The 16383-nt window shown below is 28.9% G+C and overlaps 2 protein-coding genes and 1 pseudogene across 2 annotated transcripts; 1 reads left to right on the forward strand and 2 right to left on the reverse strand.

The window, feature by feature from the left end:
- Positions 1-1366: 1366 nt before the first annotated feature.
- LOC126554808 (uncharacterized) lies at positions 1367-3029 on the reverse strand. Its single transcript, XM_050209835.1, has 3 exons — positions 2182-3029; positions 1987-2091; positions 1367-1920 (listed from the first exon to the last, which is right to left on the reverse strand). The coding sequence occupies exons 1-3, from the start codon at positions 2981-2983 to the stop codon at positions 1439-1441; spliced, it is 1389 nt and encodes a 462-aa protein (XP_050065792.1). The 5' UTR covers positions 2984-3029; the 3' UTR covers positions 1367-1438.
- LOC126554807 (uncharacterized) lies at positions 2958-6319 on the reverse strand. Its single transcript, XM_050209834.1, has 2 exons — positions 6234-6319; positions 2958-5138 (listed from the first exon to the last, which is right to left on the reverse strand). Exon 2 carries the CDS (start codon positions 5059-5061, stop codon positions 3043-3045), a length of 2019 nt encoding a protein of 672 aa, XP_050065791.1. The 5' UTR covers positions 5062-5138; positions 6234-6319; the 3' UTR covers positions 2958-3042.
- A 9347-nt stretch (positions 6320-15666) lies between these two features.
- LOC126554809 (uncharacterized) lies at positions 15667-16383 on the forward strand (annotated as a pseudogene).

A 16383-nucleotide genomic window follows, 5' to 3' on the forward strand; every position in this document is an offset into this window, starting at 1 on the left:
AGTTTGTTTATCCCGTTCAGATCTTTTGAAACTTTAGAATATCCTGAACTCGGAACCACAAAAAAGTTGTATGGAACCTAAAAACTGCTTCAAAATTAGAAAAACCTCGATTCATTATAATCGGATTACAAAAGGGACGTAAAAATTCGTTAGAAAAAGATTGTGGTGTATTCGATCATTGTAATATAACTAATGTAAAAGTATTTTTAAACTCAATAGCATATCCTTATGATAATTAAATTTGGATTTTGCTAAAAATAATTTTACCTTATTATATGATATGTATACATCGTTTCAAGAATCGTACTATGAAAAAAGTATTCGGAACCCGATATTAAGCCCATCTACATTTCTAACGCAAGCTCCAATTATTGTTATCGATACGTCAAAACAGAATGATTCAGCTACAGCTTCATCAGTAGATGTTCAATTAGAATTGAAGCATCAGAATCTCTTTCAGGTGTAACTGCTTATTGTTTATTAATTCATGATCGCATTGTAGAATATGTACCTTTTACTAGAGAAGTAGAAAACTAGTTTAATCAATTTAAAATTATTTAGAATAATGAGACAATACATATAAATATATTTTTTTTATTTTGAACCAAAACGTATTATTTTTTATTTTTAAAAAAAAACATGACTAAAAAATATAATTATGAAGTGTGTATATACACTGCTTAAACTTTATGTGTAACATAGAAAAAAATTTATTGGTTGTAGCGGAATACTCCGTCTGTGATACACGGGAAATAAATAGTGTATACACTGTTTAAACTTTATGTGTAACAGGGGAAAAAATAATTGGTTTTAAATCAGTGTTTTTTACTGGTACAGCGGAGAAAAAAAAGTTTGAGGGGGAAAATCCACCTAAAAATTTTAAAATCACCGCAGTCTGGTAGAGCGGAGAAAAAAAAAGTTTGAGGGGAAAAATCCCCCTTAAAAATTTGCAATCTCCGCAGTCAAAAGTGCGCAGAACATACAAATGTATACTACTCATCTCAGTAATTCCATGGTCAGTTAATGTTAATCCAAACACCTAAATTTAGCATTAAATATGATACCATGATAGTATACTTCTATTGTTCTTGCAATAATATGTCTATTGATACTATGGAATTTAATAAAATGTATATATGTTTATTAGGTAGTAATTATATTAACGGCTGATACTATGAAAAAATAAAAAATAAAAATATTATTTTTTCAACTCAGGATGATTTACTTTTATTATTATTAATTATTTTATCAAACACATAGGTACTCTTAATTCCTACCCTATATGTATGCACTTTTGCAATGTAAGTTACTTCAAATGTAAGAAAATGTATGGATAAAGGAAATATAAATAATAGCAAGATTTGTAATACGCTATAAGACTTTTATTACTGTAAAAAAAAAACAAATACACATATATACATATTTTTTATAAATACAATTAACAAACAGATTTATAATGTCCATGAGCATAGGTAAGTACTTTGTCTTCAAGTATAATCCTCTTGTCATCATAGTTATTATAAGTCAATTTGTTCGATTTGATTGTCTTGAGCTGGTGTTTGAATGATTGGATGGATACATTTTGAGTGAAAACGTCTAAATCACTGTCATCAAACAGACACTTCTTATGGTCATTGAATGACATGTGGTACTTTACCACATGCCCACGGATTCCCTTGGCTTTGATTTTTTCCATCCCATTAAGCTTGTAGGCATATGATTTTGCCCGTAACGCACAAAACTCTGTCATAACGAGTCCATCCGTCTCGTCGGAAAACAAACCCGGGATCTTCTTACGGTCGGGAATATAGCACGGATGGTCTTTCGGGAGATTTGATGTATCCATCTTGTCCAGCAAGTTTGAATTAACAGCCAAGTCTTTATAAAAGTCATTAGTCAGTATGTAATATACTAACGAATCTGAGAAACAAAAAACATATGATTAAGATAATAATTATAATAAAAATAATAATAATTCAAATATACCTGTATCTGTGTACATTAATGTGATATTTTTGCCATAATGCGCCTTCATTACATTATAGTGGTACTCGTACATCTTGGTTTTACTGATATCCAATACTGCGAAACCTATAATCAAAAATAATCAATAAATTAAAAATTATTAATACTAAGATGACATTTTTTTTTTTTTTTTTTTTATGCAAGTAAAATTATTACCTATATATATTGGCTTGTTAAACATGATAATTTTGTTTGCCAATGAGACAGCAGCTAGATTTTTGCTGTATGTCGTACAATTTTTAAATGTTTGCTTGTTGATGAGTTTTTGTAATCTTCGCGGACATGAAACTAGTTCCATCTTAAAACGTTTCCGTAAAGATTCCATGGTTTTTCCAAAAACGGCATTGTTTAAGAGTTTGAAGAAATCCTTTTCAAATTCATTCTTCGCCTTCTTTCTCATTTCAGTGTTTAGTTCGATGTATTTTTTTAGCCAATCCGATTGTTTAAACTCAAGAACTCTGTGTACTTTTTCTACAATTAATCCATTTGCTATGGCTTGCTGCAGATTTCGATAATGGATTACGTAATTTTTTTTTGAATGAAGTGTTGCCATAAGTTTTTTCACTTTTGAACCAGGAGGAATTTTGTTCTCAGGTAAAAATGGAAGGTCGTTATGAACGTCATGAAGTTCATTAGGGTATGATATGTCCACCTCATACACTCTGCCTTTATCTGAGGTCGGCGTTAAAGCATCTAATCCGTCTAACTTAGGTTCAACCCATTTAAAGTCACCGTACGGCATGTATTGGGACATCGCCCAGCCATACAAATTGTTACAATCTTGATAAACTACCCATGATTTAGGCTTTGTTGAGTCGTAATCTTGGGTTTTTTTATTATTAGCTTTAGCGTACCTCATACTTGCTTGTGTAAGGCCGCCGCGGATTGAATTTTCGAAAAATAAGTGGGTGTTATAATCAGAAAGCAATTCCAGTTTTACTTTGGTATATTTTAACATACAGTCAAAACTAAAACCTGGTGCCGTGTAATAAAAGGCTGGATCTAAATGGTATGTTTTCAAACAAAGGTCTCGGAATTTTCGAATACGTCAGCCAACAATAGCACGTCAATTTTTAAATACAAATCGCTATATTCTCCCAGGGTTTTGCATTTGAAATGGTTCCATACTGTGACTGCGTGTTCGTATTCCTTGTCGTTTATGTGTTCTTCTGTTAGTGTACTGTAAAAATCTTCTTCCTTAGGCAAACTCGTCTCTTCTAACTTGTCCCAGCTATCGGTATACTCGTAAGGGTAGACACCCTTACGTGTGACAAGATCCATATCTCTAGGTACGAATGCTTTTGCGGTTTCTCTGAACTTCGCGAACCCAGGTGTTATTAAATTTTCTGCAAGTGTTGATAGTGTTGATGCCATGAAACGACAAGAGTCTATGAATCGAATTGAAAAGTTGTTCGAAACGTGTTTTGAAAATGAAATGTATTTTTCTTCACTGTTCGGAATCACTGATATTGATTTAGTGTCATTTCCGAGTTCGGTCACGATGAAATGTGCATCGTAATTAGACAAATTGTGTAGAAAGCATGGTACAAAGTTAGGTTTTTGCAGTTTCAGGTTGCAAGTATTACATAAAGTTTGCCTGAATTTGCCTGAAAGATGGCAGTGATCTGCCACTTTTGGGTTTTTGTCGGAAAAAATACACTTACATAAATTGCAAGTAATTTTCATTGCATGTGTTCTTTGTTCTTCTTCAGTCATTATTATAGGTTTATTTGTTGTAAGCAAATCTTCAACTTTTCTTGCAATCTCAGTCACTTCATTCACAAATCTTTTGGCTACGTCTTGACGTGACTCATTACCACGGAAAATAATTGGTTTTTGTGGTAATTCGAACTTTTCTAACAGATCTATGGGAACGTTTTCTGTTGCTTTTACAAACACGCCATAACTCATCGGCTCGTGCTTTTGGAATGCTGACGTATTCCCACCTTTGCTCTCGGTACATTTAACAAGGAGTGCCTCGAAATCGGCATATATCGTGAACGGATGTCTTTGAGTGTTACTCCACCCATCGAATTCTAACAATGTACCGGGATCAGGCATCTTAGGTAGAATTGGTTTATGTTGTCCACATATCCGAGTGTGCTGATCTAGGGCTGCCTGCCCACTTAGTGTATTTTTTCTGGGTCGATTATCGAACGATGTGAAACAACGTTTGCAAAATATAACAGTTTCCTCATGACCCGTTTTTTGTGCTCTAACAAGACGTGAGAAATTTGATATGTATGAGTAGTGGCTTTTATCTCCGTTGGTAATTATCAGTAGATCGAAATGATCTTTTTTTTCTTCATCCACAACTTTAAGTGGATAAATAATATGTTTTTTATTATTTTCTCGTCTTAATCCGAATATATTGACAGACGTGTTAAGGTTATTTTTTTCAAATGTTTGTATTTCCCTCACAGGCGTTGGGAATGTTAAACCAGAAAAATTATATTTTTCTTCGTGAGTTGTATAATTTTCAGCCACTTGATTTTTGTTATTTCCCGAAACGTGTCTTGCAAGGATTGCCCACTTGAAGCACTGTTGGTCTGAGTTTTGGGGATTGATAATTGCTTTTTTATTTTTGATGTCTTCCGGAAGTGTGATATAAGACGAACCACCCATAGGTGTATAATTATATACGCCTAACAGTAAACCATCTATTGATTGTAACGTAAATCCGCTTCCTTTAGAGGTATAAATTTCTTCTTCAAGTAAAATATTAACAAAATCTTGATTAATTTTAGCTTCGATATCTGTATCCATAAACAATTCCTTAGCTGAGGTTTTAAATGCTCTATTCTCTGTTGAATTTTCTACGTTCGGGCGTTCATATGTTGCTTCTAATTTAAGATTATATTTGATTGGTTGTTTTGTTGATAGTGTTTTGAGTAGTTCTATTAAGTCTTTTTTTATTGATTCTAAAAATGTTCTGTAGTTGGTCAAATTATCTGTATTTTTCACGTAATACCAATTGATTTTATTTGATAACGATGTGCCTGTCTTAATGAATCCTCGTGTCTTGACAATGCTCATGCGTGTCTTTTTAGCATTTGCTGCTTCGTTTGAATTTTCAGTATGATATGGGCGCTTATGATCATTGCGAGATTGAACTGAAAAAAAAAATTACTATTGTATTGCTAAAAACTATGGAAATGCATGTAACAGCTTGAAAATCTATAAAGTTTTCAATGAGAAAGAAAAGATTGTATTATATTATTATATTATTATATTTGTTAGAAATATAAACGTTTTTAGTAAAAATACCTGAAGAAAAATAAAATATTGGTGGTGTGTTTATCATATAGAAAATACGATTTTTTAAAATATACATTTAATAAAATGAGGTAGGTATATTATCTATTATTACTTACATGTATATATATATAATATATATATATAACAGCAAAACAAATATGACATAGGGCTCTCGGTTATAGCAATGATATACACAACGTTCTTTTGTGTAGCATGAAATAATTATAGTGACAGTAAGGTGTTAGAGTTCAGTTTATTAAGATATTATTTCTTGATTTTATTATATTAAATGTGTATGTTTTTCATAAAAAATAAGATATTCATATCGTATTGTTATATATTATGTACATCATGGTCAAATATATTTATACTGTTTATACTTAAAAATATAATAAAATAAAATAATTGATGTATGTTTTTAATAGCGCTATGACAATAATCGTATGGAAATATTTTGAATTAATATATTACTACATGAATTTATCAAAATTATTGAACAATTTTACGAACGTTTTTTAAAACACATATATATATATATATAATATAGATACATATGATCTTAATGGGGTTAACTATGATAATTATAGGATTTATCAAGATTTTATCTAAATTATTATATGTTTTCCATGATTTTATACAACTTAGAATATTTTTTTCCTATTTTTATTAAGAAATGATGATGTTTCCGTATGTTTTTATGTATTTTCACTAAGATGCTTTTATTTTTACATGTACCTACTTACCTATTGTTTTATGCGATTTTGAAGAAAAAAAACTGATAGCATTTTTTATTTTAAATATTTTGAAAGGTATAAAGCAATATTTATTTTAATTCAACGATAAAGTAATATTTCTACATGAAGTGTTCTATTTTTTATAAAGTATCTAATATATCTATAATTACTTAAGTAAGTTATATATAAATATAAAGTTATGAATAATATATTTACCATTATAATCGTAAATGTTTTCAGCTGGTTTAAAAAAATCTTGAATTTCTCGCTGGTTATGGTTGGTTGTTGTTGGATTATAATATTTGAACCTGAAAATAGTATTATTATTATTAATTTGATTATGAATATTTTATCTAATAAATTTGTAAATTTTTATTGTGAAAAAAATACTTACGATGTTTTTTCTTTTTTATGTCTGATGAGGTTATCTCTTCGCGTGAATATTTCTGAGCAAATACTGCATACGATTTTAGTGTGTGATTCGTGTGACTTGGCATGTCTATGTAGATTTTTGATCAATGTAAAGGTTTTATCGCATACACTACACGAAAACATGATTATGTTTAAAACTGAAGAACACTAGTCGAACTCGCGAAACAAGACTGTACCCTTCAACGAATATATGGGTAATGAATTATAGAAATTGTACTTTAAATAAGTGTAAAATATTTGTATTTAAGCGATTTACTAGCGTATGCGTACAATATAGTGGTAGAAAAATGAACTATGGTGTTCATTAAAGTAAAATAAATAATTTGATTTTTATAATACTTGTAAGATATTTTTATACACTCTAAAACACTTAAGAACTCTGAAATAACACGACTTGTCACTTGAATGCAGGTAAAGGGACTGATCTCATAATATTGTTCTATGCACTATACTTTATGGTTGGAATTCATCGGCAATACTCGGACGTGTTACTACAGGCTTGTACATGTTTGTTATCGTACGATGTTGTAAGGGTGCGAGGACGGGTGGCGGGGTGGAAAATATATTTAAGGTTGACACTATTGGATTGGAATGTTTTATTGTTTATAATTGTGACTATGTGTGACTATGACGTGTGTGTGTGTGTGTGTGTGTGTGTGTGTGTGTGTGATACATAACGATGTATAACGTTAACGTATGCTTTAGTGAATGAGATAATAATCTGAAAATGGTATAATATTTTTAGATATGTGTGGTTTTGTAGGTACCTTATATTATATTATGAGCATATTGTATGTATGTGTGTATGTATGATATTATAGTTTGTAAGTATAGTTCCGGTATAGTTTGTATGGTCATATCATAATTATATGTAATATATACCTATGTAGTATGTATCGTATGCTAAATATGTGTTTATTGATATGTAAGTATATATTATGTAAATTGTATAATATATGTTCAGGGGTTTGTGATAATGATGTATGATTGTTTGGATATAATATTATGTAAGTATATATATATGTAAACTATATTATAATATATTTGAATGTGTGTTTGTTTGAGATACATTCCGATGTATAACGTACCTATGCATTAGCATGATGTTTATTCGAATGGGATTATAATCTGAAAATTGTATAATATTTTTAGATATGTGTGATGTTGTAGGTATACCTTATATTATATTATGAGTATGTTTTTACGTATGTATTGTATGTATGTATATATGTATGACGTATGTACATTTATGATGGTAAATAATATGTTGTGTGTGTGTGTGTGTGTGTGTGTGTGTAAATAAAAGGGGGGAAATATAATTGGGGAAAATATTTGACGGTCAAGTATCCTATTTAGTCGAAATCAAAATATTATATATATTATTTTTCTTCAAAAGGTGGAGGTTTGAAGGAGAAGGTATAAAATATATGCCGGTTACGTGCAGGCTCTGGCGGTGGTGATGGGTTTATGCGTGTTGCAGGTTGCCTATATTGAGTTATTACTCGTTGTTTGGGAGGAGCCTGTACTACGAATTGCCTATACAGAGGAGCCTATGCTTTTACATGTAAAATTTAAGGGGGAGGAGATGCTGAACCTACCAAATCATCCTACTCACAATAATATTATTTATGAGTTTATGACTATGGCCTGTGCCGCTGGTGTTTGGAAGAACTATTCAATGTGGTTAATGATAAACGCAAGACAATAATAGATATTCATTATTTTTTTGATGTTTTCTATTTATAATACGATCACTACGATCATAAACCAAACATAGCTTAATAATACAAGTATAGACAACCAATAAATACTAAATGTATAAATAAATAAACCAAATTAAATGTACAACCATATTTTTTTTTAATCTATATATTATTAGGTGTATAATTTTATTTCATTGCAAGTGCAATTTGAGCTGAAATGGCCGACTCATGTTGTCGGTTTTAAATTTCCGACTTATTATTTAGTTCCATTGACGTTTTGGTAGATATCTTAAAAAAATGTTGTGTACGCAATCGTAATTAAAATATTTCCAACACTATATGTCGTGTGTATGTTATAACTATCTTTAATTATTTATTAAATTAGTTACAATTGAACATGTATGTAAATTGAATTACATATGCACGTAAAATTAATTATGTTAAGCCCCCAAAAAAAACTGATAACATGATACCACGCGTGTTATAATACTAGCAAAACTCTTCGATATTAATAAAAAAAAAATACCTAATAATAATATAGTAGTAATAATATTAATATTATTAATTATTAATAATAATAATAATAATTTATTCTAAGCAATTATGAGATCATATCGCACGTAAAAAGTCTTACTAGAAAGAATAATTATATAATAGTATAATATAACCAGTGTTCGGACTTATCTAGATATTTATCTAGATAGTTTATTGCTCATATTTTATCTTATCTAGATAAAAAGTTATAAGGTATCTAAACGTTTATCTTAGATAAATAGTTTACTAATCTAAATAAATTCATCTAGATACTTTTAGATTCTGAACGGAGTGATGAATATATTGATTTTACAATGATGTGTTTTTTTTTTGTGTCTGTCGACAACATTTGGAGCAGTAAAAATGCTTCGATTTTTGATCTCAGCCCCTCTTTGAAAAGGAAATTGAATCTAGTTGGTACTTTGGGGGGGTTAAAAGTTAAAAATCTTCAATGTTTTTAAATGAATCGGGAAAAACCCTAAAAAAATGAGGGAAACGGGATTTTTTACGCAAAACCAGTTTTCGTCAAAATTAAATTTTTTATTTTGCTATATAACTCAAAAACTAATCGATGTAAATACTTGAAATTTTCAAAGAATTTTGACTTTTTTTGAACTTTATACTATAGACAACAGAAATTTTCAATTTTTCTGAAAAATTTTTTTTGAAGTGTCGATAAAATTTTTTTTGTCCTAATAATAATATTAAAATATAATATTCTAGACTGACAAATCATCTTTTCTTTCAGAATCGTTTTTCGTATACAATGATTTTACCTATCATTGCATTGAAATTTAACCTACCCTAGTCCGAGGTCCACCCCACCCCCTAATGTACAGCAGAGCGTTACCCACTTGCCGACTTTTTTTTAATTTAAACAATATGTCTTTAAATATACAGGATGATTGATTGAGCGTAAAACACTCATTATTTCCAAAAGTATTCATGTTTTTGAAAATATTTTTTTACATAGTTTCAAATTGTTAAAAAAACAACATTTTTATAAAAAATTATATTTTTTAATATTTTTTATCCTTATAATTTTTTTAAGTTTTTTACTTTTTTGAATGACAACATAGATTTTAAATTAATATTTTTATTTAATATAAAAAAATATTTGTATTAAAAATTATTTATTTATCCTTCATTAATTAAATATGTATGAAAAGCATTCTGTCGTATAAAGTATGACACGCGCCTGCCAAAAGGTTAAAATAACTTTGTCTCACTTAATACTTATACACTTTATACCTATAATTTAACTATTTGTATTTATGTTTAGATGTCTACTATAGTTTATAATTACGGTGGCGGTGGCGGTGGCGGAAGGAGGGGCCGAGGTCCTGGTGGTGGAGGCCGCAATGGCCAATACAACAGAAACAGTAAGTATAGTTATTACCTACTAATTAGTTTTTATAGTTGAGTTCTATCTACATAAATGTTATATCCAGGTGTATCAAACCTTACCCATATTAAACTCAATTAAAGTAATACACCACATTAATAATGACTATGTATATACATTTCTTTAAACTTAGTTACTTATTTATTTCACTTCTAAAGTACTTTATTGGTTAGAACTCATAACCATAAAGTTTTTTTATAACGTTTATATAATTATTAATTACCTTATAAAGTAATAATACCTATCACTGTTTATAGCAAAATAATATATTCAACATTTTCATTTGTACTTAAACTCTATACGTTCACTTTGTTTTACTTTCACCTAAAATTATTGATTTTATATTTCATGCTTATTATAATTTAAATAGTTTGTCAGATGTCATTTTATTATCTACTTAAATTACTCTTCGTATATTATAACATCTTATTTTAAATGCCCCTTTGCAGAAATGTAGGCCATCTACAATTGTATTAAAAAACCAATTAACATTTTATCATGGATATGTTTTAATTTCAATTCTTTTGTTTTTCTAGAATGTCCATATTGCTCAAAGAGGGGCCATAAGACTGCTGACTGCTGGTTTAAGCAGCAGCAGCAGCCACTAAACAAGATGTGGCAACTGCAGCAGCTGCAAAAAAAGCGGCAGAAGCAGCAATAGCCAGGGCTGAAAAGCTTAAAGCTGAAGCTGCTTCTGCTGCTGCTGAGGCAGCTGCAGCTACTGCTGCTGAGGCAACTGCAGCTACTGTTAAATAAACATTTTTTTTTATTATTAAATATTACTAAATATTATTAAATATGTGTTTTTATTTCCTCGTCAATAGTGCCGGATTAAGATATTTTGCGCCTGTAGGCAAACATTTTTCTGGCGCCCCCCCCCCCCCCTAACCCAAGCCTTTGAAAGTAAAGTAAATATTATGTACCTAACATAATATACTAATTATTCGTAAGTTTATAGGATTATAAAATTAATAATATATACAGTATATAGTATATAATATACTTGTGGTATTAGAAATATTTTGTGACTGTGAAACTTCTAATGTATTTGGAAGTACATTTTGTTGGGAAGAATTTTTATTAGTTACTACATCTAAATCTACATTTTCTTTTTTTTATTAGAATTTCCATATTTACCTTCAGTGATTGCTGGTTGAGTACTAAATAATTGATCATTTTTTTTTAGTTTTATTGATAATAGATTGCAGCTTTTCTTTTTTTTCTTTAGCCTGTTTCTTGTTTTGAGCGCCAGATAATTTAATTTTACTCATTGTTATATTTCAAACACAACTACTAACTAGTTATATCACAACTACAGTATACAATTATAAATCACAATTCACTATTATTGAATTATTCATGACAAAATAAACATGGAATTATTTACATAATTATAAATAATCTATGATTATTTATTAAGACAACGATTATCACAAAACACCACTATTTACCACGGTTATAGATAAACCATTTATATTGTTTATTACACAGATATATAAAAATATTAGATAGCCGACTTGGAAATGATTTTGAAGCCCACAAAATGGCCGAAATTCTTTTATCTAAGAGGTAAATGTTTACATATTCACAACACTGATACAGAATATCATTGTTATCAATTTAATATTTATCATATGAATATTAGACAATAGACATTCTAAGATCATGATTTTTAATTTTTATAACTCATATTATTAACTTTAGATTCATTAAACAGTTATATAAATTATTAATAAGTACCTACCTACTTTTTGAAATACTATTTCCTTATGTGTTTATATTGTTCAAAGTAAGTTATTATGAAAGTAAATATATTTTAATGTTTATGTATATATTAAACATTTTTTGCAATTCAAACAATTTTTAGAAGAAAAACTGATGGAACTGCATCAGTTTTAAGTGTAAACTTTGCCCATTAATATTTTTAAAATCTGAGTGAGTGAAATGTTTACTGCATACTCTGCTATATTTTGTAGGAACAAATCCTTTTATTTGTATTGCATCTATCCACTTTTTTGTTATTTCTTTATTTAATAAAGGAAAACTAAAAATCAAAAGATAATGTACCTATACATTTTATTTAAACAATTTTCAAAATGATACTTACGAAAAAAATGGATACCATTATTTGCAACTCTTTTTCTGTTGCACTGCCAAACACAGCAAAAATAAACCATTTTGTAAAAGAATACTACTTATGGCACATTACTATAAAAAACTAAAATTATTAATTAGATGCCTACTTGTTTAAGAGAGCTAATCATTGTGCATCATCTTTTAAAAGATTGGTATGATAAAAAAATGTATAATATAGCAATCTATAAATATAATCCTTAATATGTTAGGTATTATAATTATAATTATTTATTTTGGTCTTGCATAATTGATTTATTCATATAGGTTATAATATTTGTATTTTGGCATGGGTAACAACTAAAAATAATTATACAAAATCATTCTTAATAAAAGCAAATTGAATTTTACTAATTTAATGAATCATGAGTTTAAGGTTTTAACTTTTAGTCAAACGTATGAGCTGCAGATTTAATTACACCCTATGTTTAGAGTTAATACAAGTAAATTCCAGCCTTCACCTAGTTTATTTTTTTTATATTAAATTAAATTATTTGTTCTTTCTCTTTGTTTACATTATTAGGTTGTAGTATGACTTAGGAACAAAAAACGTTTATTTTTATATTTAGTTAATTTATTAAATGAACTCAGATCAACCAAATTCAAGCATGTGTGTATTGGATAAGCTTTAAACTTTTTTATTAAACATGTTTATCTGCATTGTATTCTCGTTTATTATAATAAATAATAGTATTAATGTTATTATTAATTAACTAAAATAATAATAGAATTTAAGATATAATTATATTTATTATAATTATATATTATTAATACATTTTTAATAGTTTTGTTTCCCGCCATAACATTATTATTATACGGTTTATCACTTTATCATAATATATATTTTGTAAACATACACCTTTTAGATAAGAGAATTTCCACCATTTTGTAGGCTTCATAATTTTTACATTGTAGGAATAGGGAGTCGTCTATCTAGTATTTTTATATATCTGTCTAAGTCAATTGTGTTTCGTTGTATAAATTAGCTATTTTTTTTGTTACACTTTTAGGTTTGCAATTTGATTACAAACTACCAGCTGATATGTTGTGTGGAAAACATGTTACGTTCACATGCTATATCTACACTATGTCTAGGTATGTAAAAATTAATATAGGTAACATTGAACACCAATAGTTTTTTAATCACTTTTGTTTTTATTTATATTCATAGAAAAGATAATTGCGATGCGAGTATGTCTTCAGAGCTGTTGATTAGTGATAAAGTTGGAATATTAATCAATTCAACTAAAACAGTTTGCAAAATTTGTTCTTATTGCTAACTTTATCCTAAATGTATGTCATGCACAACTAGTATCTTGATATGCCATTATGTAGTGTTTTAATTTAATTTAAATACAACTCAATTAAATCATTGATTACTTCATTATAGAATAATGAATAACTGCCCGGAAAAAACTATAACTTTAGGTGTTAATGAACAGATACACATGGTAAAAAAGTTTATCTTTTTAAATACTGATTTGGATTATCTATGGAAACTAATTTCTAAAAATTATTCTAATTATATCTTTACGAGTATTTCAGTAATTTAATTTCATCTAAATTTTGTTCCGGAGAGGTCAACAACATGATGATCATATTGATTGTACCTTTTATATTGGATTGATCATCGTTGAAATGTTGAGTGAGTATATTTTTATTCATTAAATATAAATTAAACAAATCAAAACACTTAATGCCGTCCCAGTTTGAAATATCAGACTGCGGACTGTCAGTTATGCAGATGTATGAAATGCATGACTGGTGTGGTTACAAATTGTGTATTAAAATTATGTCTAATGATTAACATACCTATGTATATGAGTCTTGGGATTAAAATATTTTACAAGTTATTGTAACAAGACTAGCTACTAAAAATTAAATTAAACCGGGCATTTTTTAATGAAAAGTAATTTAAACATGATTTAAGGTGCTGCCTTGTGGTTATTCTGTAAATATATTTTTTTCGTTTACTATTTGAAACAATTATCAATTTTTTAATTGCATCTGACAAAACATTGCTATTATTTTTTTTTACATACTACTAGGTATCTATGTGTTGTGTAGAATATTTTCTTAGCATGCAAAAATATCTTATAAAGTTATCAACAATTTTTTATAATAATATTATTAGATACCTAGTTGGTTTATTGTTTTAAATATAGTAACATGTTTTTATAGTTATTGTTTAAATATTTCATAATTGTTTAAGTGTTCTTGTCTTACATTCACACATACTACTTTCTAATACCAAACATTAATTAATTATTTATATTGTAGTAATCATTTAGCTCTACAAATAGTGATACTTTTGAATAATAAATTTAGTTAAATACTTTTTTAATGCCCTTTAGTTTGACGAAATAGTTATTTCCAGACATTTTAACTATTATTATTAAAATAGTCAACTATTATACAAATTGGTAGTTAACCTAAGTTGAACTTGTTCAACTTACTGAAGTCTATGTTTAATATATTTTAATTTTATAATTTTTGACACAACAAACAGAAGAAATCATTAATTTCGTAATTAACAATTCTGTCTTATTTAGGAATGCAACTGATGGCTATCCAGCGACAACACAAAGAACACGACACCCATTCTACGCATTCATCTTCCTGATGACAACGATGTTTATCTGAGTGACAGTTACAGTATAGGCATATGTTTGTCATGTCTTCAGAATTTTCCAAGAGATAGGTCTTTAAATATGCTCTGTGAATATTGGGATCAAACTCTAAACTAAACTTAGAGCTGTCCATAATTGTAAATGCGTAATATATTACATAAACTCTACAATTAAATGTATCTTTTTGTATCGGAATCTTTTCTAAAGGGCATGCAATTAGTGTTAACGTTGGACATTTTCGTTTGTCGTCACCGTACGTACAATTTAATTTCAATGTTTCAAATACTTTTTTGGAACGAAGTTTTGATGGTCGATTTTCTGTGTCATACGGCATACTTGGATCCATGATGTAACACTGTTTGGTTTTGAAATTTATAAAAACTACAATCCAGTGAGAATTATTATTAACTAACCATGGTAGGATAACCATACTGTTCTCAGTGAAAGCAATTTTTTTATGCTCTTCGCCTATTTCTCTTTTTCCCATCAGCTGTGTCACATTTTGACATGATAAAATGTGCGTGTTTGTTAAACTCAACTTAATAGCATAAGACAACAAACAAATATCAATTACAAAGTTGCATAACCAATTTTCTCCAGACAATGAATCAAAATCTAGGAAGTAAAGGTCAGTCAGAATGTTATGATTTTGATCACTAGATATGTAATTATATTTTCCAACTAGATAATCTCTGTTCTTTGGCATCTTAATTGGTTTATAATACGTCAAATCTTTAGGGAGCATATTGTCGTATAAATCTATAGATTTCACTGGTAGTCGAAAAGGAGATTTATGACTGCCAGGTGTCGAAATGGATTTCATTAAACAATCATCCGACAATGGCTTACTTAAATCACGGACAACCACGTTGTTAATAGGCTCATCAACAGTGAACCTAGTTACATTGTCACATTCTATGACCACAACACTTTCAATACCATCGACCACTTTGGGCGTACAGTTATTTTCATCTGCTGTAGCAGTGGTTGAAGATTTTGGGATTCTTAACGACGGTTCTAAAGGACGGTACTTGGTGGGTTGAAGATGTTTGTGTTGTTTCTCTTTTTTCCCCCAACTTTCTATTGCGTCCAAATGGTTATGACTAGAAATTGCTGAGATTTTTCTTTTCCCATTTACTTTGGTAGTTATCTGCCGTGACTTATTGTCAAAATCAAGTGCACGCGTACAAGTTTTTTTTCTAATGTTATACTTTATTTGTTTGTGTACATTTATCACACGCTGTTTCATAAGTTTTAAAAACCGACCACATTTCCACCTTCGGTCGCCATCAAGTATGTCAACTTTTACCGTTTTAAACCAAGACTCAACAGTAGCATTACTCTGATGGATTTCAATGCCATTGTTGGCTTTATTATTCATAATAGGTGTCCACAATGCTAAGAAAGGTACACACTTGACTATGAATTCGTGTAAATATGATTCATTATAATATTCATTAATAATTGTATTATCACTATTTACAGCACAATTTAAGACTTCAGTTTTAACATGTTCTTTGATAGACTGA

This window comes from Aphis gossypii, unplaced genomic scaffold, assembly GCF_020184175.1.
Source record: "Aphis gossypii isolate Hap1 unplaced genomic scaffold, ASM2018417v2 Contig00608, whole genome shotgun sequence".
Classification (NCBI taxonomy): domain Eukaryota; kingdom Metazoa; phylum Arthropoda; class Insecta; order Hemiptera; family Aphididae; genus Aphis; species Aphis gossypii.